Source organism: Motacilla alba, unplaced genomic scaffold (genome assembly GCF_015832195.1).
Source record: "Motacilla alba alba isolate MOTALB_02 unplaced genomic scaffold, Motacilla_alba_V1.0_pri HiC_scaffold_28, whole genome shotgun sequence".
NCBI classification, from domain to species: domain Eukaryota; kingdom Metazoa; phylum Chordata; class Aves; order Passeriformes; family Motacillidae; genus Motacilla; species Motacilla alba.
In genome coordinates, this window is record NW_024037374.1 from 268,806 (window position 1) to 291,703 (window position 22,898).

A 22,898-nucleotide genomic window follows, 5' to 3' on the forward strand; every position below is an offset into this window, starting at 1 on the left:
ACGGTCCCAGTTTGGGGTCCCAGTTTGGGGTCCCGGTCCCAGTTTGCGGTCCCAGTTTGGTGTCCCAGTTCGGGGTCCCTGGTCCCAGTTTGGGGTCCCAGTTTGGGGTCCCAGTTTGGGGTCCCTGTATCCCAGTTTGGGGTCTCAGTTTGGGGTCTCAGTTTGGGGTGCCGTGTCCCAGTTTGGGGTCCCTGTGTCCCAGTTTGGGGTCCCGGTCCCAGTTTGGGGTCCCTGTGTCCCAGTTTGGGGTCCCAGTTTGGTGTCCCAGTTTGGGGTCCCTGTTTGGGGTCCCGGTCCCAGTTTGCGGTCCCAGTTTGGGGTCTCTGGTCCCAGTTTGGGGTCCCGTGTCCCAGTTTGGGGTCCCAGTTTGCCCAGTTTGGGGTCCCAGTTTGGGGTCCCTGGTCCCAGTTTGGGGTCCCAGTTTGGGGTCCCGGTCCCAGTTTGGGGTCCCAGTTTGGGGTCCCGGTCCCAGTTTGGGGTCCCAGTTTGGGGTCCCAGTTTGGGGTCCCAGTTTGGCTTCCCTGGTCCCAGTTTGGGGTCCCGGTCCCAGTTTGGTGTCCCAGTTTGGGGTCCCGGTCCCAGTTTGGGTTCCCAGTTTGGGGTCCCAGTTTGGGGTCCCAGTTTGGGGTCCCGGTCCCAGTTTGGGGTCCCAGTTTGGGGTCCCTGTGTCCCAGTTTGGGGTCCCAGTTTGGGGTCCCAGTTTGGGGTCCCAGTTTGGGGTCCCGGTCCCAGTTTGGGGTCCCTGTGTCCCAGTTTGGGGTCCCAGTTTGGTGTCCCAGTTTGGGGTCCCAGTTTGGGGTCCCAGTTTGCCCAGTTTGGGGTCCCAGTTTGCCCAGTTTGGGGTCCCGGTCCCAGTTTGGGGTCCCAGTTTGGGGTCCCATGTCCCAGTTTGGGGTCCCGGTCCCAGTTTGGGGTCCCAGTTTGGGGTCCCTGTCCCAGTTTGGGGTCCCGGTCCCAGTTTGGTGTCCCAGTTTGGGGTCCCTGTTTGGGGTCCCGGTCCCAGTTTGGGGTCCCTGGTCCCAGTTTGGGGTCCCAGTTTGGGGTCCCCTGGTCCCAGTTTGCCCAGTTTGGGGTCCCCTGGTCCCAGTTTGCCCAGTTTGGGGTCGCTGGGATCGCGCGCCGCCGCTCCCCGTCCTTTTCCCGCCGGGGGGGGCGGGGTTAAGGAGGGGGCGGGGCTCCTCCCGCCCCTCCCCCGCTCCCGCGGCTCCTTCTGGAACGTTCTCCCGTCCCCTTCAGCCGCCCTTGGCACCCCCGGGGGGGGGGGAGGGGTCGGGATAAGGGGGGGGGGGGGGTCCCCAAAACCGGGGCTGCCCCAAAAAGGCCCCGATTGAGCCCAAAACGGCGGTGGGGGAGGGGAAAGGGGGGGCGGCGCCATCTGGACGGGATTGGGGGGGGAGGGGAGGGGGGGGAGGGGAGGGGGGGGAGGGGATCAGGGGGGATTTGGGTCAGGAGGGGGAGGGGAGGGGCGGGCCGAGGGGGTAATTAGTGAATTAATTAATTAATGGCGGCGCTAATGAAGGGAGGGGTGATTAACGGGGTGGGGGGGGGGGGGATTTTGGGGCGGTTTGTGCCAGAAAAGGGAAATTTGGAATTTCGGGGGGTTAATTAAGGGTTAATTAATTAGGAGGTGGTTGATTTCGGGGGTTAATTAAGGGGGGTTAATTAATGGGGAGGGATTAGTTCGGGGGGGTTAATTAAAAGGGGGTTAATGAGGGATTGATTGCGTGTTAATTTGGGGGGTCTGGGGGGAAATTCCGGGGGTCTGGGGGGGTGTTAATTAAAGAGGTGTTAATTAACGAGGTGTTAATTGGAGGCGTTAATTGACAGTCGTTAAGTGAGGGGGTTCATTGGGGGGGTACTGGGGATGATTAATTAAAATCATTGTTATTATTCCTTTAATTAGAAGCGTTTCTCTCAGGGGACATTAATGGGGGCGTTAATTGGGGTCTCAGCGATTATTAATTAGTAATTAACGGGGTCAGTATTAGTTATTAATTGGTGTTGTAACCAGAGGTAGTCATTAATTAGAGGCCGTTAATTAGAAGCGTTTCTATTAGGGGTTAATAAATGGGGGGTGATTAAGGGTCTCCATTAAGGGCTTTTAATTGGGGGATTAATTAAGAGTTATTAATTATGGTCAGGTAATTAGATCGGTCTCTATTAGGGACTATTAATTAAGCACATTGTTAATTGAGAAGTCTCTTGGGCTATTAACTGGGGGGTTTGTGGGGGTTATTAATTAATTAGAGGATTGTTAATTGGAGATCTCTATTAGCTGCTGTTAATTAGGGGCTGGAAGTGAAACCTTTATTAGGGACTATTAATTAGGGGTGTTGTTAATTGGGGAGCGTTATTAATTGGGGGGTCTTAATGGGGGGGTCTTAATGGGGGTGCTAATTAACAGCTGTTAATTGGGGGGGTCTTAATTAGGGGGTTCGTTGGGGAAGGGGATTTGGGGTGTTAATTAGACGGTGTTAATTGGGGGTTATTAATTGAGGGGTGTTAATTGGGGGCATTAATTGGGGTGATGTTAATTGGGGGTGTTAATTGGGGGTTATTAATTGAGGGGTGTTAATTTGGGGCGTTAATTAGGGGTTTGTTAATTGGGGGAGGGGAATTTGGGAGGGTTTGGTGGCCCCGCCCCTCCTCGATGACGTCACTGATGAGACCACGCCCCCTGCCCGGAATGGGGGGGAGGGGACCCCGTGGCCTGGCAGCACTAACGAGCTCATTAAGGCTCATTAAGCCTCATTAAGGCTCATTAGGGCCACCCCCCACCCCCGCCCCGTGGCCTAATTAACAAAGAAACCCAAAAATTAACAAAAAATCAACAAATGAACCCAAAACTTCACCAAAAATCGCCAAAATCTGGAGACTTTCACCAAAACCCGGCGTTCTGGCGCCTTCATCGGCCATCTTGGCCCTCATTTGCATATCGGCGGCCATTTTGGCCTGCTGGGCCAATGGCGGCCTTGCCCTTCTGCCGCCTTGGCGGCCATCTTGGCCCCCATTTGCATAATGGCGGCCATCTTGGCCTCCACGCTGCCCCGTCTGCCGCCATCTTGTTCCCAACTCACCCACACGGCGTCGGCCATCTTGGTGTGCTGGAGGCCATCTTGATTCGATCAATGCAGCGTGGCCGCCATCTTGTTTGCCATCCTTACCACTGCCGGCGGCCATCTTGGTGTGCCGGTGGCCATCTTGTTTGCCATTCCTACAATCGCTGTCGGCCATCTTGATGCCAAATGCCGCTCAGCGCCGTCCCCGCTGTGGCGGCCATCTTGGTCCTTATCCCCCCACCCCCCCCGGCAGCCATCTTGCTCCTTATCCCCACGTACACAGCGGCCATCTTGGTCCTTGTCCCCACACCCATGGTGGCCATCTTGGTCCTTGTCCCCACACCCATGGCGGCCATCTTGGTCCTTATCCCCTCACGGACAGCAGCCATCTTGTCAGGTTGCCATCTCGGTCCTTATCCCCTTGTGCAAAGCGGCCATCTTGATCCTTTTCCCCACATGCACAGCCGCCATCTTGGTCCTTATCCCCCCACCCCCCCCCCCGGCAGCCATCTTGCTCCTTATCGCCACGTACACAGCGGCCATCTTGGTCCTTATCCCCCCACCCGCAGTGGCCATCTTGGCAGGCAGCCATCTTGGTCCTTATCCCCTCATGCATGGCGGCCATCTTGGTCTTTATCCCTGCCCATGCAGAGCAGCCATCTTGGCAGGCGGCCATCTTGGTCCTTCTCATGCAAAGCGGCCATCTTGATCCTTTTCCCCACATGCACAGCCGCCATCTTGGTCCTTATCCCCATACCCATGGCAGCCATCTTGGCCGGCGGCCATCTTGGTCCTTATCCCCATACCCATGGCAGCCATCTTGGCTGGCGGCCATCTTGGTCCTTATCCCCATACCCATGGCAGCCATCTTGGCTGGCGGCCATCTTGGTCCTTATCCCCATACACATGGCAGCCATCTTGGCTGGTGGCCATCTTGGTCCTTATCCCCCCACCCACAGCAGCCATCTTGGCTGGCGGCCATCTTGGTCCTTATCCCCATACCCGTGGCAGCCATCTTGGCTGGTGGCCATCTTGGTCCTTATTCCCCTCACACACAGCCGCCATCTTGGTCCTTATCCCCATACCCACGGCAGCCATCTTGGCCGGCGGCCATCTTGCCCTCCCCCAATATCAACAACCCCCTCAAATCCCCCCGAAACACCCCCAAACTCCCCCAAACCCACCCCCAAACCGCCCCAACCCCAAATCCCGAGCATAAACCACGAACTTTTGGGCCACGAGGGAGGAGGGAGGCGGCGAGCCAGGGCCCTACTGCACCGTTTAATAGATTTATCATATAAAAAATATCTATGTACATTTATTATTCTCAGATTAGGAGCATCCTGACGGGGGCGGGGCGGGCGATTAGACCCGAGCGGGGGGCGGCGCTGGCGGGGCGGGGGCCGGGGGGCTACGGGGGGCTCCGGGGCGGGTCAGTCGCGGTTGATGCGGAGGCGGAAGGCCACGCGGCCGGCGAATTTGTCGCGCTCGTCGTCGGTGCGGAGGCCGGCGGCGTTGAGGCGGCATTCCACGTGGTGGTCCACGTTGGCCGTGGCGTTGGAGAACTGCACGGCCACCACCGGCTGCGTGTAGTTCACCTGCGGGGAAATCCCGGCGGTTTTGGGGTTTTTAGGGGGGGGCAAATATTCTCATCTTGGGGGGTGGGGGGGGATCCCCGAAATCCCGATTCCTGGGGGCAGATGTACAGGGGATCCCCAAAATCCCGATTCCCAGGGGCAGATGTACAGGGGATCCCCGAAATCCCGATTCCCGGGGGCAGATGTACAGGGGATCCCCAAAATCCCGATTCCCAGGGACAGATGTACAGGGGATCCCCAAAATCCCGATTCCCAGGGGCAGATGTACAGGGGATCCCCAAAATCCCGATTCCCAGGGGCAGATGTACAGGGGATCCCCGAAATCCCGATTCCCGGGGGCAGATGTACAGGGGATCCCCGAAATCCCGATTCCCGGGGGCAGATGTACAGGGGATCCCCGAAATCCCGATTCCCGGGGGCAGATGTACAGGGGATCCCCGAAATCCCGATTCCCGGGGGCAGATGTACAGGGGATCCCCGAAATCCCGATTCCCGGGGGCAGATGTACAGGGGATCCCCAAAATCCCGATTCCCAGGGGCAGATGTACAGGGGATCCCTACAATCCCCATTCCCAAGGATTTGGATGCCGAGAAGATCCCAAAAATCCCATTTCCAGGAATTTGGGTGTCGAGAAGATCTCAAACATCTGATTCTCAGGAATTCAGGTGTCCAGAAGATCCCAAAAATCCCATTTTCCAAGGATCCGCATGCCCAGGGGACCCCTAAAACCCCATTCCCAAGGATTTGGATGTCGAGAAGATCCCAAAATCTCATTTTCCAGGGATTCAGGTGGCCAGGGAATCCCTACGACCCCATTCCCAAGGATTTGGATGCTCAGGGGATCCCCAAAATGCCAATTCCCGAGGATTTGGATATCCAGGAGATCCCAACAATCTCATTTTCAGGGATTCGGGTCTCTGGGGACTCCCAAATTCCCCCCAAAAATCCCCTCCAGGTGTGCCCAGGAGGATCCTAAACCTCCAAGAAAAACCCCAAAACCACTCGGGGAGATCCTGAATCTCCCAAAATCCCCCCAAAACCCTTTGGGGAGAACTCAAACCTCCCCAAAATCCCCCCAAAACCACTTGGGGTGATCCTGAACCTCCCCAAAATCCCCCCAAAACCACTCGGGGTGATCCTGAACCTCCCAAAATCCCCCCAAAACCCTTTGGGGAGAACTCAAACCTCCCCAAAATCCCCCCAAAACCACTCGGGGTGATCCTGAACCTCCCCAAATCCCCCCAAAACCACTCGGGGTGATCCTGAACCTCCCAAAATCCCCCCAAAACCCCTTGGGGGGGGACCCCAGACCTCCACAAAAAAACCCAAACCCCTTTGGGGGACCCCAAACCTGCAGGAAATCCCCCCAAAACCCCCTTAGGGGGGGTCCCCAGACACCCCCGAGCCCCCTCCCAGCGGGATTTCGGGGTCTCCCCCACCCCCCCGAGGGGTGCCGGGTTTTGGGGTCCCGGGGGGGTTTTTGGGGTGCTCACGTGGACGCGCTTCCCGTAGTAGGGGAAGTACATGAGGTCGATGGTGCCGTTGGGGGGGAAGAGCTGCATGGGGCCCAGCAGGGCCGCGTCCTCCTCACGCTGGGGGGGGGGACACGGGGGGGTCCCCAAATGTCCCCTGGTGGGGGGGGAGACCCCCTCTGACCCCCCCCAAAAATCCCCCACTCCCATTTCCCTCCCCACCCCTCTCCAAAATCCTCTAAAGGAGCCCCAGGAGCCCCAAAAAAATGATCTTAAAAACCTTCCTGTCCCCCCTCCCCAAAAAAAGACCCCCAGGAGCCCCCCAAATATTCCCGGGACCTCCATAAATACCCCCAGGACCCCCCAAAAAAAACCAAATCAAGACCCCCCCACTTATTTCCTCCCAAAATCCCCCTGGGACCCCCAAAAGGGACCCCAAAATAGCCCCAGGACCCCCCAAAATATTCCCAGGACCCCCAGAATACCCCCAGGACCCTCCCAAAAGATCCCCAGGACCCCCCCAAAATATTCCCAGGACCCCCCCAAATAAAAACCCCCAAGAACCTTCCACAAACTCCCCCCCAAAAAACCCCCTGGGACCCCCAAAAGTGACCCCAAAAGACCCTGAGGACCCCCCTCCTTATACCCCCAAAAATTCCCCCCAGTGCCCCCCAGTTTGTCCCAGTGCCCCCCCAGTTCATCCCAGTTTGTCCCAGTGCCCCCCCAGTTTGTCCCCCCAAAGTGTCCCCCAATGTCCCCGGTGCCCCCCAGTGTGTCCCAGTGTGTCCCAGTTCATCCCAGTGTCCCCCCAGTTTGTCCCAGTTCGTCCCAGTTCGTCCCAGTTTGTCCCTCTGTGTCCCCCCAGTTTGTCCCAGTGTCCCCCAGTGTGTCCCAGTTTGTCCCAGTTTGTCCCAGTGTCCCCCCAATGTGTCCCAGTTTGTCCCAGTTCATCCCAGTTCGTCCCAGTTTGTCCCCCCAAAGTGTCCCCCAATGTCCCCAGTGCCCCCCAGTTTGTCCCAGTTTGTCCCAGTGTCCCCCCAGTGTGTCCCAGTGTCCCCCAGTGTGTCCCAGTGTCCCCCAGTGTGTCCCAGTTTGTCCCAGTCCATCCCAGTTCATCCCAGTTCGTCCCAGTGCCCCCCAGTTTGTCCCAGTTCATCCCAGTTCATCCCAGTTTGTCCCAGTGTCCCCCCAGTCCGTCCCAGTTCGTCCCAGTTCATCCCAGTCCGTCCCAGTGCCCTTACGGTGGTGGCCGAGTGTCCCTGGGCCCCGCGGGCAGCGAGAGAGAGACAGTGAGAGGGACATGGGGACACTGGGGACACTGGGGACACTGGGGACATTGGGGGGACACTGGGGACATCAGGGACATTGGGGACACTGGGGACACTGGGGACATTGGGGACATCGGGGACATTGGGGACATCGGGGACACTGGGGACATTGGGGACATTGGGGACATCGGGGACACTGGGGACACTGGGGACACTGGGGACATTGGGGACATCAGGGACACTGGGGGACACTGGGGACATTGGGGACATTGGGGACATCAGGGACACTGGGGACACTGGGGGACACTGGGGACACTGGGGGGACATTGGGGACACTGGGGGGACACATTGGGGGGACACTGGGGACATCGGGGACATCGGGGGGACATTGGGGACACTGGGGGGACATCGGAGACACTGCAGACATTGGGGACACTGGGGACATTGGGGACATTGGGGACATTTGGGGATTTGGGGGGACATCGAGGACAGTTGGGGACATCGGGGACATTTGGGGACATCGGGGACACTTGGGGATTTGGGGGGGACATTAGGGACATTGGGGGGATTGGGGACATCTGGGGACACAGAAGCTTGGGGAACACCGGGCAGGATTTGGGGTGAAATCAGCGAATTTTGGGGTTGTAAAAAAACAAACAAATTTGGGACCAGCCCGGGGGCGGATTTGGGGCTGATTTTGGGGATCCCAGAGGGATTTTGGGGATCCCAGAGGGATTTTGGGGATCCCAGAGGGATTTTGGGATTCCTAGAAAGATTTTTGGGGTGAAAGAAACAGATTTGGGAGATCCTAGAGGAATTTTGGGGTGAATTGAGCAGATTTTGTGATTCCTAGGGGATTTTGGAATTCCTAGAAGGATTTTGGGGTGAAACTCCTCCGTTTTGGGATTTCTAAAGGGATTTTGGGATGAAACGAGCAGATTCGGGGATTCCTAGGGGAATTCTGGGGTGAATTAAGCAGATTTTGGGGATCCTAGAGGGATTTTGGGGTGAATTAAGCAGATTTTGGGATTCCTAGAGGGATTTTGGGGTGAATTCAGCAGATTTTGGGGATCCTAGAGGGATTTTGGGGTGAATCTCCCCAGTTTTGGGATGCCAGAGGGATTTTGGGGTGAATTCAGCAGATTTTGGGGATCCTAGAGGGATTTTGGGGTGAATTAAGCAGATTTTGGGGATCCCAGAGGGATTTTGGGGTGAATTAAGCAGATTTTGGGATTCCTAGAAGGATTTTGGGGTGAATTAAGCAGATTTTGGGGATCCCAGAGGGTTTTTGGGGTGAATCTCCCCAGTTTTGGGATCCCAGAGGGATTTTGGGGTGAATCTCCCCAGTTTTGGGGTCTCTAAAGGCATTTTGGGGTGAAAGGAGCAGATTTGGGGACCCCTCCCCCCCTTACCAGGTCACCCTTGGTCCGGGGCCGCTGGGCAGAGACAAGAGACAGTGAGGGGACAGTGGGGACAATGGGGACATTTGGGGACACTGGGGACACTGGTGACATTTGGGGACATTGGTGACATTGGGGACATTGGTGACATTTGGGGACATTGGTGACATTGGGGACATTGGTGACATTTGGGGACATTTGGGGACATTTGGCAACATTGAGGACACTGGTGACATTTGGGGACATTGGTTACATTGGGGACATTGGTGACATTTGGCGACATTGGGGACACTGGTGACATTTGGGGACATTGGGGACATTCTTGGGGAGACACCAAGGGGACACTGGGCACACTGTGGGGACACCCCGAAGTGACACTGGGGACGCTGAGGGGGACGTTGGGGACACCGGAGGTGCCATGAGGGGACACCTGGGGACGCCCGAGGTGACACAAGAGAGACGCTGAAGGTGACACGGGGACACCGGAGGTGACACCGGGGGGACGTGGGGACAATCCAGGTGACACTGGGGACACCGGGGGGGACATGGGGACAATCCAGGTGACACTGGGGACACCGGGGGGGGACAGTGACGTCACCTTGGCGGCGCAGATGATGTTGATGCTCTTGTTCTTGCCCGGGAAGAAATTGATGACCTGCGGGACCAGTATGGACCAGTATGAACCAGTATGGACCAGTATGGACCAGTCTGGACCAGTATAGACCAGTATGGACCAGTCTGGACCAGTATGAACCAGTATAAACCAGTATGGACCAGTATAAACCAGTATGGACCAGTATGAACCAGTATGGACCAGTATGGACCAGTACAGACCAGTATAGACCAGTATGGACCAGTCTGGACCAGTATGAACCAGTATAAACCAGTATGGACCCGTACGGACCAGTATAAAACACTATGGGCCATGATGGACCAGTATAAACCAGTATAAACCAGTATGGACCAGTATGGACCGCTATGGACCGGTACGGACCAGTATGGAACACTACAGGCCATGATGGACCAGTATAAACCAGTGTGGACCAGTATAAACCGGTACAGACCAATATGAACCACTATGGACCATTATGGACCTGCATGGTCCAGTATGAACCAGTATAAACCAGTAAGGACCAGTACACCATTGCAGTGCCATCCCAGTCCCTCCCAGTCCCTCCCAGTCCCTCCCAGTCCATCCCAGTGCCATCCCAGTCCATCCCAGTCCATCCCAGTCCATCCCAGTCCCATTAACCCCAACAGCACAGCCCAATACCCGCCCACAGCCGCTCTCCCAGTGCTCCCAGTATAACCCAGTAAAACCCAGTATAACCCAGTCCCTCCCAGTCCCTCCCAGTCCATCCCAGTCCATCCCAGTCCCTCCCAGTCCTTCCCAGTCCCTCCCAGTTCATTCCCAGTCCATCCCAGTCCCATTAACCCCAACAGCACAGCCCAATACCCGCCCGCAGCCGCTCTCCCAGTGCTCCCAGTCCATCCCAGTCCAGCCCAGTATAACCCAATCCATCCCAGTCCATCCCAGTCCATCCCAGTCCCTCCCAGACCTTCCCAGTGCCATCCCAGTCCCTCCCAGTCCCTCCCAGTGCCATCCCAGTCCATCCCAGTCCCATTAACCCCAACAGCACAGCCCAATACCCGCCCACAGCCGCTCTCCCAGTGCTCCCAGTCCCTCCCAGTCCCTCCCAGTCCATCCCAGTTGCTCCCGGCGGCCGCGGCTCACCCGGTTGACCTTGACGAGCACGCAGGGCCGGCCGCTGCCGTAGCCGTAGTCGCCGTGGGGGCCGAGGCCGGCGCAGGGCCCGAGGCGGGAGCGCTCGAAGCGGCACGCGCGCTTGGGGTAGTTGGGCACGGCGTCGTCCGGCTGCTCGTTGTAGCGCCCGGCCGCGCACGCCGCGTTGCGGGCGGCCTGCACGCTGTCGTTGTACGCTGGGGAGGGGGCAGGGGGTGACTGGGACGGACTGGGAGCGGCCCCGAGGGGGACTGGTGCCAGCCCGGTATGGGTAAGGGTCATCCCAGGATGGGTAAGGGTCATCCCAGTATGGGTAAGGTCATCCCAGTATGGGTTAGAGTCATCCCAGTATGGGTAAGGTCATCCCAGTATGGGTTAGAGTCATCCCAGTATGGGTAAGGTCATCCCAGTATGGGTTAGAGCCATCCCAGTATGGGTAAGGTCATCCCAGTATGGGTCAGGGTCATCCCAGTATGGGTCAGGGTCATCCCAGTATGGGTAAGGTCATCCCAGTATGGGATAGAGCCATCCCAGTATGGGTTAGAGTCATCCCAGTATGGGTTAGAGTCATCCCAGTATGGGTAGGGTCATCCCAGTATGGGTAATGTCACCCCAGTATAGGATAGGGTCATCCCAGTATGGGTAAGGGTCATCCCAGTATGGGTAGGGTCATCCCAGTATGGGTTAGAGTCATCCCAGTATGGGTAAGGGTCATCCCAGTATGGGTTAGGGTCATCCCAGTATGGGTAAGGTCATCCCAGTATGGGTTAGGGTCATCCCAGTATGGGTTAGAGTCATCCCAGTATGGGTAAGGTCATCCCAGTATGGGATAGGGCCATCCCAGTATAGGATAGGGTCATCCCAGTATAGGATAGGGTCATCCCAGTATAGGATAGGGTCATCCCAGTATGGGTAAGGTCATCCCAGTATGGGTTAGAGTCATCCCAGTATGGGTAAGGTCATCCCAGTATGGGTTAGAGTCATCCCAGTATAGGATAGGGCCATCCCAGTATGGGTAAGGTCATCCCAGTATGGGTTAGGGTCATCCCAGTATGGTTAGGGTCATCCCAGTATGGGTAAGGTCATCCCAGTAGGGGATAGAGCCATCCCAGTATGGGTCAGGGTCATCCCAGTATGGTTAGGGTCATCCCAGTATAGGATAGGGTCATCCCAGTATGGTTAGGGTCATCCCAGTATAGGATAGGGTCATCCCTGTATGGGTAAGGTCATCCCAGTATGGGTAAGGTCATCCCAGTATGGGTAAGGTCATCCCAGTATGGGTTAGAGTCATCCCAGTATAGGATAGGGCCATCCCAGTATGGGTAAGGTCATCCCAGTATGGGTAAGGGTCATCCCAGTATGGGTAATGTCACCCCAGTATAGGATAGGGTCATCCCAGTATGGGTAAGGGTCATCCCAGTATGGGTAAGGGTCATCCCAGTATGGGTTAGGGTCATCCCAGTATGGGTAGGGTCATCCCAGTATGGGATAGAGCCATCCCAGTATGGGTCAGGGTCATCCCAGTATGGGTAAGGTCATCCCAGTATGGGTAGGGTCATCCCAGTATGGGATAGAGCCATCCCAGTATGGGTTAGAGTCATCCCAGTATGGGTAAGGTCATCCCAGTATGGGTACGGTCATCCCAGTATGGGTTAGAGTCATCCCAGTATGGGTAGAGTCATCCCAGTATGGGTTAGGGTCATCCCAGTATGGGTCAGGGTCATCCCAGTATGGGATAGAGCCATCCCAGTATGGGTTAGAGTCATCCCAGTATGGGTTAGGGTCATCCCAGTATGGGTTTGTTCCATCCCAGTATGGGTAAGGGTCATCCCAGTATGGGTTTGTTCCATCCCAGTATGGGTTAGAGCCATCCCAGTATAAATAGGATTATCCCAGTATGAGGTTGGGCCATCACAGTCCCTCCCAGTTCCCCCCCATTCCCCCCCCAGTTCCCCCCCAGTCCCTCCCAGTCCCCCCAGTGTCCCCAGTGTCCCCAGTGTCCCCAGTCCCCTCCCAGTGTCCCCAGTGTCCCCAGTGTCCCCAGTGTCCCCAGTCCCCCCAGTGTCCCCAGTCCCCTCCCAGTGTCCCCAGTGTCCCCAGTGTCCCCAGTGTCCCCAGTCCCCCCAGTGTCCCCAGTCCCCCCAGTCCCCCCAGTGTCCCCAGTGTCCCCAGTGTCCCCAGTGTCCCCAGTCCCCTCCCAGTGTCCCCAGTGTCCCCAGTCCCCTCCCAGTGTCCCCAGTGTCCCCAGTGTCCCCAGTGTCCCCAGTCCCCTCCCAGTGTCCCCAGTGTCCCCAGTGTCCCCCCCCCAGTGTCCCCAGTGTCCCCAGTGTCCCCAGTCCCCCCAGTGTCCCCAGTGTCCCCAGTGTCCCCAGTCCCCCCAGTGTCCCCAGTGTCCCCAGTCGCCCCCAGTCCCCCCAGTGTCCCCAGTCCCCTCCCAGTGTCCCCAGTGTCCCCAGTGTCCCCAGTCCCCCCAGTGTCCCCAGTGTCCCCAGTGTCCCCAGTCGCCCCCAGTGTCCCCAGTGTCCCCAGTCCCCCCAGTGTCCCCAGTGTCCCCAGTGTCCCCAGTCCCCCCAGTGTCCCCAGTCCCCTCCCAGTGTCCCCAGTGTCCCCAGTGTCCCCAGTGCACTCACGCTCCAGGAACTGGTGCAGCGCTCTCACGTACTGGTGCCAGGTCTGGCTCTGGCTCACGTTGAAGGTGACATCGAGACCCTCGGTGCAGGGACGGATCATCAGCCCTGGGGACAGCGGGGACATTGGGGACATCGGGGACCCTGGGGACGTTGGGGACACTGGGGACAGCGGGGACATTGGGGACACTGGGGACAGCAGGGACACTGGGGACAGCGGGGACATCGGGAGCATTGGGGACACTGGGGACACCGGAGATTGGGGACATTGGGGACATCAGGGACATTGGGGACACTGGGAACACTGGGGACATTGGGGACATGGGGGACATTGGGGACATCGGGGACATTGGGGGATTGGGGACATTTGGGACACTGGGGACATTGGGGACATCAGGAAGTTGGGGACAATGGGGACGATGGGGACATTGGAAATGTTGGGGGTGTTGGGGACAGCAGGGACATTGAGGACATTGGGGACATTGGGGACACTGGGGACATTGAGGACACTGGGGACATTGAGGACATTGGGGGATTGGGGACATCGGGGGTATTGAGGACATTGGGGACATCAGGGACATTGGGGACATGTGGCGATATTGGGGACATATAGGGATGTTGAGGACAGCAGGGACATCGAGAGGACATTGGGGACATTGAGGACATTGGGGGGACAATGGGGACACTTTGGGACATTGGGGACGTCAGGGACAGCAGGGACATTGGGGACACTGGGGATGCTGGGGGGAGGTGACACAGGGAGGTGACACAGGGTGACAAGGAGGGGGTGACGCCAAGGTCACCAGGGGGTCACAGGAGGACACGGGGGGGGGAGGGGAGACACATGGGGGGATCCCAAATTCCCCCCAAAGCCTTCACTGCCCGCACCCCAAACCCCCCAGACCCCAAACCCGGGACCCCAATCCTGGACCCCAAACCCGGGACCCCAAATCCGAGACCCCAAATCTGAGACCCCAATCCGGGACCCCAAATCTGGGACCCCAAATCTGAGACCCCAAATCCTGAACCCCCAAATCCAGGACCCCAAATCCGGGACCCCAAATCTGGGACCCCAAATCTGGAACCCCAAATCCGGGACCCCAAATCTGAGACCCCAATCCGGGACCCCAAATCTGGGACCCCAAATCCAGGACTCCAATCCAGGACCCCCAAATCCCGGACCCCAAATCTGGGACCCCAAATCCGGGACCCCAAATCCTGAACCCCCAAATCCAGGACCCCAAATCCGGGACCCCAAATCCGGGACCCCCACAAGTTCCCCCCCGTGTCCCGGGGGTCTCACTGGGGGGTCCCAAATCCCCCCAGACCCTTCACTGCCCCCACCCCAAATTCCCCCCAGACCCCAAATCCAGGACCCCAAATCTGAGACCCCAAATCCGGGACCACAAATCCGAGACTACAAATCCAGGACCCCAAATCTGAGACCCCAAATCCTGAACCCCCAAATCCGGGACCCCAAATCCGGGACCCCCACCCAGGTCCCCCCCGTGTCCCGGGGGTCTCACTGGGGGGTCCCAAATCCCCCCAGACCCTTCACTGCCCCCACCCCAAATTCCCCCCAGACCCCAAATCCAGGACCCCAAATCCAGGACCCCAAATCCAGGACCCCAAATCTGGGACCCCAAATCTGGGACCCTAATCCAGGACCCCCAAATCCGGGACCCCAAACCCGGGACCCCCACCCAGGACCCCAAATCCGGGACCCCAAACCCGGGACCCCCCCGTGCCCCGGGGGTCTCACCGGGGGTCAGCAGCCGGTCCTGGTACTTGGGCACGTGGGGGTCGACGCTCTGCAGCATCACCCACATGGTGAGGGCGAAGAGCCCGGCCAGGAACCCGTAGAACACCAGGTAGAACAGCAGGATCAGCCCTGGGGGTGGGATTTGGGGGGTCACGGACCCCAAAAATGAACCCCCCGGGAGGAAAAACCTCCCCAGGGGGCAGAAACCCCAAAAATCCCAACGGAAATGGGGTGAAAAACCCAAACTTCCATCATAAAAGGGTGAAAAACCTTTAAAATTTGGGATAAATCCCAAAATGAATCAGGTTGGAGCAGCAGGATCAGCCTTGGGGGTGGAATTTGGGGGGTCAGGGACCCCAAAAATGAACCCCCCATGAGGAAACCCCCCCCCAGGGGGCAGAAACCCCAAAAATCCCAATGGAAATGGGGAAAAAACCCAAATTTGGTGTGAATTCCAAAGTAAAACACCAGGTGGAAGAGCAGGATCAGCCCTGGGGGGGGATTTGGGGGGTCAGGGACCCCAAAAATGAACCCCCCCGGGAGGAAAACCCCCCCCCAGGGGGCAGAAACCCCAAAAATCCCAACGGAAATGGGGGGAAAACCCCAAAATTTGGCCATAAAAGGGTGAAAAACGCTTAAAATTTGGGATAAATCCTGAAATTAATCAGGTTGGAGCAGCAGGATCAGCCCTGGGGGGGAATTTGGGGGGTCAGGGACCCCAAAAATGAACCCCCCATGAGGAAACCCCCCCCCAGGGGGCAGAAACCCCCAAAATCCCAACGGAAATGGGTGAAAAACCCTAAAATCCCGCCCACAATGGGGGAAAAACCCCAAAATTACACCACAAAAGGGTGAAAAATCCTGAAAATGAGGGATAAATCCCAATAAAATACCTCGGGAAGAGTAGGATCTGCCCTGGAGGGCGAAATTTCGGGGGTCTGAAACCCCAAAAATGAACCCCCCAGGGAGGAAAAACCCCCTGAGGGCAGAAACCCCAAAAATCCCAACAGAAATGGGGGAAAAACCCCAAAATTCCACCCAAAACGGGGCGGGAAATCCCAAAAATTGGGGATAAATCCCAATAAAATCGCTTTGGAAGAGCAGGATCAGCTCTGAGGGGGCGAATTTGGGGGTTGGGACCCCAAAAAAACCGCCCCAAACCCCTCCAAAAATGCCCCCACGGCATCAAAATCCCCCAAAATTGCCCCAAAAATTCCCTTAACCCTTCAAATGTCGCCCCGAGTCCTTCAAAAACCTCATAAATTGATCCCGTTTTGCACCAAATACCCCCCAAACTGCCCCGAACACCCCAAATACCCCCGAAACTGCCCCGAACACCCCAAATACCCCCCAAAAAACTGCCCCGAACACCCCAAATACCCCAAAAAACTGCCCTGAACACCCCAAATACCACCAAAACTGCCCTGAACACCCCGAATACCCCCAAAACTGCCCTGAACACCCCAAATACCCCAAAAAACTGCCCTGAACACCCCGAATACCCCAAAAAACTGCCCTGAACACCCCAAATACCACCAAAACTGCCCTGAACACCCCGAATACCCCCAAAACTGCCCTGAACACCCCAAATACCCCAAAAAACTGCCCTGAACACCCCGAATACCCCAAAAAACTGCCCCGAACACCCCAAATACACCCAAAACTGCCCCGAACACCCCAAATACACCCAAAACTGCCCCGAACACCCCAAATACCACCAAAACTGCCCTGAACACCCCGAATACCCCAAAAAACTGCCCTGAAAACGCCAGATTCTCGTGAATTTACCCCACAGACATTAAATACCCCCAAAACTGCCCCAAATACCCCCAAAATTGCCCCCAAAAAAACCCCAAAATGCCCCGAACACCCCAAATTCTCGTGAATTTACCCCATAAATATCAAATGCCCCCCAAACTGCCCCAAATACCCCCAAAACTGCCCCAATGCCACCGAAAAACCCCCAAAATCTGCCCCGAATCCCCAAATTCTCATGAATTTACCCCATAAACGTCAAATACCCCCAAAACTGCCCCAAATACCCCCAAAGCTGCCCCAATCCCATTTAAAACCCCCCAAAACTGCCCCAATCCCATCAAAAAAAACCCCAAAAATTTGCCCCGAACCCCCAAATTCTCATGAATTTACCCCATAATCGTCAAATGCCCCCCGAAATCGCCCCGAACACCCCAAAACTGCCCCAATCCCATTAAGAACCCCCCAAAAATCTTCTCCGAACACCCCAAATTCTCATGAATTCACCCCACGAATATCAAATGCCCCCCGAAATCGCCCCGAACACCCCAAAACTGCCCCAATCCCATTAAAAACCCCCCAAAAACGGCTCTGAACACCCCAAATTCTCATGAATTCACCCCATAAACGTCAAATGCCCCCCGAAATCGCCCCAAACACCCCAAAACTGCCCCAATCCCACCGAAACCCCCCAAAATCTGCCCCGAACCCCCAAATTCTCATGAATTTACCCCATAAATGTCAAATGCCCCCCGAAATCGCCCCGAACACCCCAAAACTGCCCCAATCCCATTAAGAACCCCCCAAAATCTGCCCCGAACCCCCAAATTCTCATGAATTTACCCCATAAATGTCAAATGCCCCCCGAAATCGCCCCGAACACCCCAAAACTGCCCCAATCCCACCGAAACCCCCCAAAATCTGCCCCATGCCCCCCAAATCTCCACTCGGAGCCCCCAAAACCCCCCCCAACCCAACCCGGAGCCCCCCCAAAACCAAGCCCGGCCCCCCCCCAGCCTCGCGGACCCCCCCAAAAATCCCCCGAGCCCCCCCAAATCCCCCCCCAGACGTTTAAATCCCCACCGGAGCCATCTGGCCCTGCGGGGGGAGGGGGGGTTCGGGGAGGGGGAGGGATTTGGGGGTTCCCCGTCCCCCCACCCCGATTTCGGGGCGTCCCCCGCCACGAGGGGGGGGGGTCCATCTGGTCCAGCCCCCCCTCTTTGGGGGGGGTCCCCGCCGTTCCCATCCCCCACCCCCGACCGTGACCTACTTTTGTCGCCACAGCGCGACAGATGGGGGGGGGGGGGGGGCCACAAAGCCACCCCCGCCCCCCCCCCCGCCCCCCCCAATTTGTCCTTTTGAACCCCCAAATTCCCCTCCCCCACCGCCGCCTCCTGGGGGGGGAAGAGGGGATTTTTGGGGGGGTCACCCCTAAAAAAGAGTGGGGGGTCTTTAAGCAGCCCCCTCCCCCCTTTTACCCATTTTGGGGGGGGGGTCCTGTGTTAATTCCGCCCCTCCCCCCCTCCTCAAGAGGAGCCCCCCCCCCACCCCAAAAAAAGCGGCGTTAAAAGGGGGGGGTCCCCCAGTTCTCGGCCAGTTTTGGGGGGCCCCTGTGGGGTGGGGGGGGGGTCGGGGGTCTGGGCACATCCCGGGGGGGGGCGCTCTGATCAGCCCCCCCTCATTTAACACACAAATGTTGGGGGGGGCTTTGGGGTCTCCCCCATATTTGGGGGGGTCAATGCGCCCCCTCCCACCTCTCCTCCATTTGAGGGGGGGTCTTTACGCCCCCTCACCCATTTTTGGGATGGGGGGTTCCAAGGACACCCCAAAATCCGCCCCTCCCCCAATCAACGGCGACCTGTTGAGGATGAGGGGGGGGGGGTCCCCCAAAACCCCCACATCGCTCACCCCCCCGCCCCCCCCCCCCCCAATCACCACGGGTGCACCCCCCAAAAAAGAAAAAGGGGGGGGGTCACCCCATCACCACCCCCCCCCCCCCAGAACCCCCAAACTCACCCCAGCTGGAGCCGGTCCTGCCCAGGAACTGGCGAGTGCGGGGGTCCCAGAGGAACGCTCGCCACTCGGCCACCACCTGCCCGCAGCTGCGCTTCTCCTTGTCCCGCGCCATGCTGGCTTCCCCCCCCCTCCCCGGTGTCCCCCCCCCCGGGCCGGTGTCGCCTCGCGGTGTCCCCTGTCCCCCCCCTCCCCCCGCGCTCGGTGTCGCCGCCGCTCCCGCCGGGACTCGAACCCGCGACTCCCCGCGGCCGCCGCCGCGCCGCCCTTTATGGGCTCGGCGGCCACGCCCACGCCACGCCCACCCGGGGCTTTGGCCACGCCCCTCTCGCTTTAAAGCCGCTTTGGCGCCGCCTCTACTGCTGGCGGTGGTTTATAAAGAGGTGTGGCCACGCCCCTTATGCTAATTAGGATGATTAAATCTCAGATTGAGAGTGTTAAAACGTCATTTGCCATGCCCCTTATGCTAATGAGGAGGGTTAAAGCTCCGTTTGGCAGTGTTAAAGCTTCATTTGCCACGCCTCTTATGCTAATGAGGAGAGTTAAAGATCAGTTTGGGAGTGTTAAATTTTTATTTGCCACGCCCCTTATGCTAATGAGGAGGGTACAAGCTTAATTGGGAGTGTTAAAGCTAAATTTGCCACGCCCCTTATGCTAATGAGGAGAGTTTAAACTTAATTTGCCATGCACTTTATGCTAATGAGGAGGGTTAAAGCTCCATTTGGGAGTGTCAAAGTTTCATTTGCCACGCCCTTTATGCTAATGAGAGGGTTAAAGCTCCATTTGCTACACCCATTATGCTAATGAGGAGGGTTAAAGCTCAACATGTCATGCCCTTTATGGTAATGAGGAGTATTAAAGCTGGCAAGCCCCTCCCCTTATGCTAATAGCATTCATAAACCCCCAGAATGCCCCTCCCCTTATGCTAATAATTCATTATAGAGCCCACACGCCCCGCCTTTTATGCTAGTAATATTTTAAAAGTCAATTTACCACGCCCTTTATGCTAATAACTCATTATAATATCATGATAGCCCACCCCTTATGCTAATAACCCATCTTGAAGCTGCCTGGCCCCTCCCATTATGCTAATAGCAACTGCCAAACCCCAACCCCCACCCCTTATGCTAATAATGCGCTCTGCATTTCTGTGCCCCGCCCCTTATGCTAATAGCCACCCCAAACTCCCAGAAGCCACGCCCCTTATGCTAATCCGAGGTTTAAATATCCCCATGACCGCCCCGGGCCCCGCCCCAACACTTAGCCCCGCCCCTTTATCCATATAAAGGGGGGGGTTGCTGCTCTATGCTAATGAGGGGGCGTGGCCTCCGCGGCGTTCCCACCGTCCCCATTGAGAGATTTGGGGCCGGGGGTGGGGGGGGCTCTTAAAGGGCCCGCGCGGGAACGGGGCAGAGGATACTGGGGGGACTGGGAGGGGATACTGGGAGCACTGGGGGGACTGGGGGGGACTGGGGAGACTGGGAGGGGATACTGGGGGGACTGGGAATGGGAACTGGGAGCACTGGGAGCACTGGGGGGACTGGGAGGGGATACTGGGGGGACTGGGGGGACTGGGAATGGGAACTGGGAGCACTGGGAGCACTGGGGGGACTGGGAGGGGATACTGGGGGGACTGGGAATAGGAACTGGGGGGACTGGGAGGGGATACTGGGGGCACTGGGGGGACTGGGAATGGGAACTGGGGGAACTGGGAGGGGATACTGGGGGGAACTGGGAGGGGATACGGGGGGACTGGGGAGAACGGGGAGAGGATACTGGGGGCACTGGGAATGGGAACTGGGGGACTGGGAGTAATGGGGGGACTGGGAGTACTGGGAATAGGAACTGGGGGAACTGGGAGGGGATACGGGGGGACTGGGAGCACTGGGGGGACTGGGAGGGGATACGGGGGGACTGGGAGCACTGGGGGGACTGGGAGGGGTACTGGGAGCACTGGGAATGAGAACTGGGAGCACTGGGGGGGGACGGGGAGAGGATACTGGGGGGTTACTGGGAGCACAGTGGGGGGGGTTACTGGGAGCACTGGGGGGTTACTGGGAGCACAGTGGGGGGGTGACTGGGAGCACTGGGGGGTTACTGGGAGCACAGTGGGGGGGTGACTGGGAGCACTGAGGGGTTACTGGGAGCACTGGGGGGGACTGGGAGAGGATACTGGGGGGACTGGGAGCACTGGGGGGGACTGGGAGGGGATACTGGGAGCACTGGAAGAGGATACTGGGAGCACTGGGGGATTACTGGGAGCCCTCGGACCACCCAGGCGGTGGGCGGGGCTATTGGGGGCGTGGCTAATCGGGGAGGCGTGGTCTGGGCGGGGTCACTCGAGGTCAAGTCTGCCCCCCCGCGGGGGGGGGGACCCCAACGCTCCCAGTTCCACCAGTTCCAAACTGGGAAACCGCACCCTGAGAGACCCCTCCTCAAAGCGGGGGGGCTCGGGGGTCTGGGGGGGGTCGGGAATCCCGGGGGGGTCCCAGATTTTTAGGGGGGCACCCAAGAATTTGGGGGTGAGGTCAGGAATTTGGGGGGGCGCAGGAAATTGGGGTGGAGGTCGGAAGTTTGGGGGGGGTGGTCGCAAATATTTGGGGGGGGGGCTGAGGAGTCGGGAGAGAGCTCAGATTTTGGGGGGGGGGGGTCGTCTCAGGAATGAGGGGGTCCCCAAAAATCCAAGAGGGACCCCCCTAAAATTCCAGCGGGGGTTCCAGGTATCGGTGGGGGGGCTCAGATTTTGGGTGGGGGGGCTCCAGGAGGACGCGGTGGCTCGGGGGGGGGGGGCCCCCAGGCATTCCGGGGGGGGGAATGAAGGATCCGGGGGGGCTCCAAAAGGGCCGGGGGGGCCCCAAAAAGGGGGCGGGGGGGGCCCCGAAAGGGCCGCGCGTGCCCGGCCGGGCGCTCCCGGCTCCCCGGTAACGGCGCGTCCCGGCCGGGCCGCCGCCAAACCCCCCCGGGCCCCCCCGGGACCGCACCGGAGCCGCGGGGGGGCCCCGGTTCCCCGGGGGGGCCCAATTCCTGGGGGGGTCCCCAAATTCCTGGGGGGGGGGGTCGGAATTCCTGGGGGGGATCCGGAAATTCCCGGGGGTTCCCCGATCTATGAAAGGGATCCCGAATTTCTGGGGGGGGGCACAAATTTCTGGGGGGGTCCAGAAACTCTGGGGGGGGTCCTGAATTCCTGGGGGGTCCCGAATTCCTGGGAGGGTCCCCCAAATTCATGGGGGGGTCCAGAATTTCTGGGGGGGTTCCCGAATTTCCAGACGGGTCCCGAATATCCCGGGGATTCCCTGATCTACGAAAGGGATCCCGAATTTCCGGGGGGGGTCCCGAATTCCCGGGGGATTCCCCAATCCGTGGGGGGGTTCCCGAATTTCCGGGGGGGGGTCCCGAATTTCCCGGGGGATTCCCCAATCCATGGGGGGGGGGTGGTGTCCAGAATTCCTGAGCCCCCCCCCCCCGGATTAATTGGGGGGGGGTTCCCCTGGGATCTCAGGATCCCCGGAGTTTAATTGGGGAGGGGTCGGGGATATTTGGACCCCCCCCAAATTAAGGGAAACCCCGGGATCAATTGGGGGGGTCCCTGGGGGTTAATTTGGGGGGGGTCCCGGGGGTTAATTGGGAGGGTCCCTGTGGGTTAATTTGGGGGAGGGGTCCCGGGGATTAATTGGGGGGGTCCCGGGGATTAATTGGGGGGGTCCCGGGGGTTAATTGGGGGGTCCCTGAGGTTAATTGGGGGGGGTCCCGGGGGTTAATTCGGGGGTCGCGGGCTGCCTGAGCCCCCCGGCATTACCGGGGTGAGGGGGGGTCCCGCGCTCATTTGGGGGGGGGTCCCAGCTCTCCAGGCTCTCCGGGATCAATGAGGGGGGGCCCGGGGTGGTTGGGGGGGGGGGGGGGCTGAGGGGGTTTGGGGGGGGTCGGGGGTGGCCGCCCCCGGGGGATTTGGTTAATCCCCGGGCGGGGCTAATCCGGCCCCGGGGCACCGGGACCCGCCGCGGGCCGGGGCAGCTGCGCAGGTGAGAGCGGGGGTCCCGGGAGGGGGGGGCGGGGGTCCCGGGAGGGGGGGCGGGGGTCGTGGGGGGGGTCCCCAGGGGGTGGTCACAGGGGTGGGGGTCGCGGGGTGCCGGGTGCCGGGGGGGATTTGGGGTCAGGGGTCTCTGGGGTTCCTGGGGGGGTCTCGGGGGGGGGTCCCGGGG

At 58.8% G+C, this 22,898-nt stretch overlaps 1 protein-coding gene across 3 annotated transcripts; it reads right to left on the reverse strand.

Moving 5' to 3' along the window:
• Window positions 1–4,302: 4,302 nt before the first annotated feature.
• Window positions 4,303–18,938, reverse strand: ATP1B2 (ATPase Na+/K+ transporting subunit beta 2). 3 transcript variants are annotated; one of them, XM_038126186.1, is made up of 9 exons: window positions 18,703–18,938; window positions 14,932–15,060; window positions 13,173–13,277; window positions 10,534–10,739; window positions 9,397–9,453; window positions 8,811–8,834; window positions 7,372–7,389; window positions 6,152–6,250; window positions 4,303–4,657 (listed from the first exon to the last, which is right to left on the reverse strand). In XM_038126186.1, the coding sequence occupies exons 1-9, from the start codon at window positions 18,812–18,814 to the stop codon at window positions 4,493–4,495; spliced, it is 915 nt and encodes a 304-aa protein (XP_037982114.1). In that variant the 5' UTR covers window positions 18,815–18,938; the 3' UTR covers window positions 4,303–4,492. The 3 variants fall into 3 exon arrangements, with proteins under 3 accessions (XP_037982114.1, XP_037982115.1, XP_037982116.1); XM_038126187.1 differs by lacking the exon at window positions 8,811–8,834; XM_038126188.1 differs by lacking the exons at window positions 7,372–7,389; window positions 8,811–8,834.
• Between the last annotated feature and the right edge of the window lie 3,960 nt (window positions 18,939–22,898).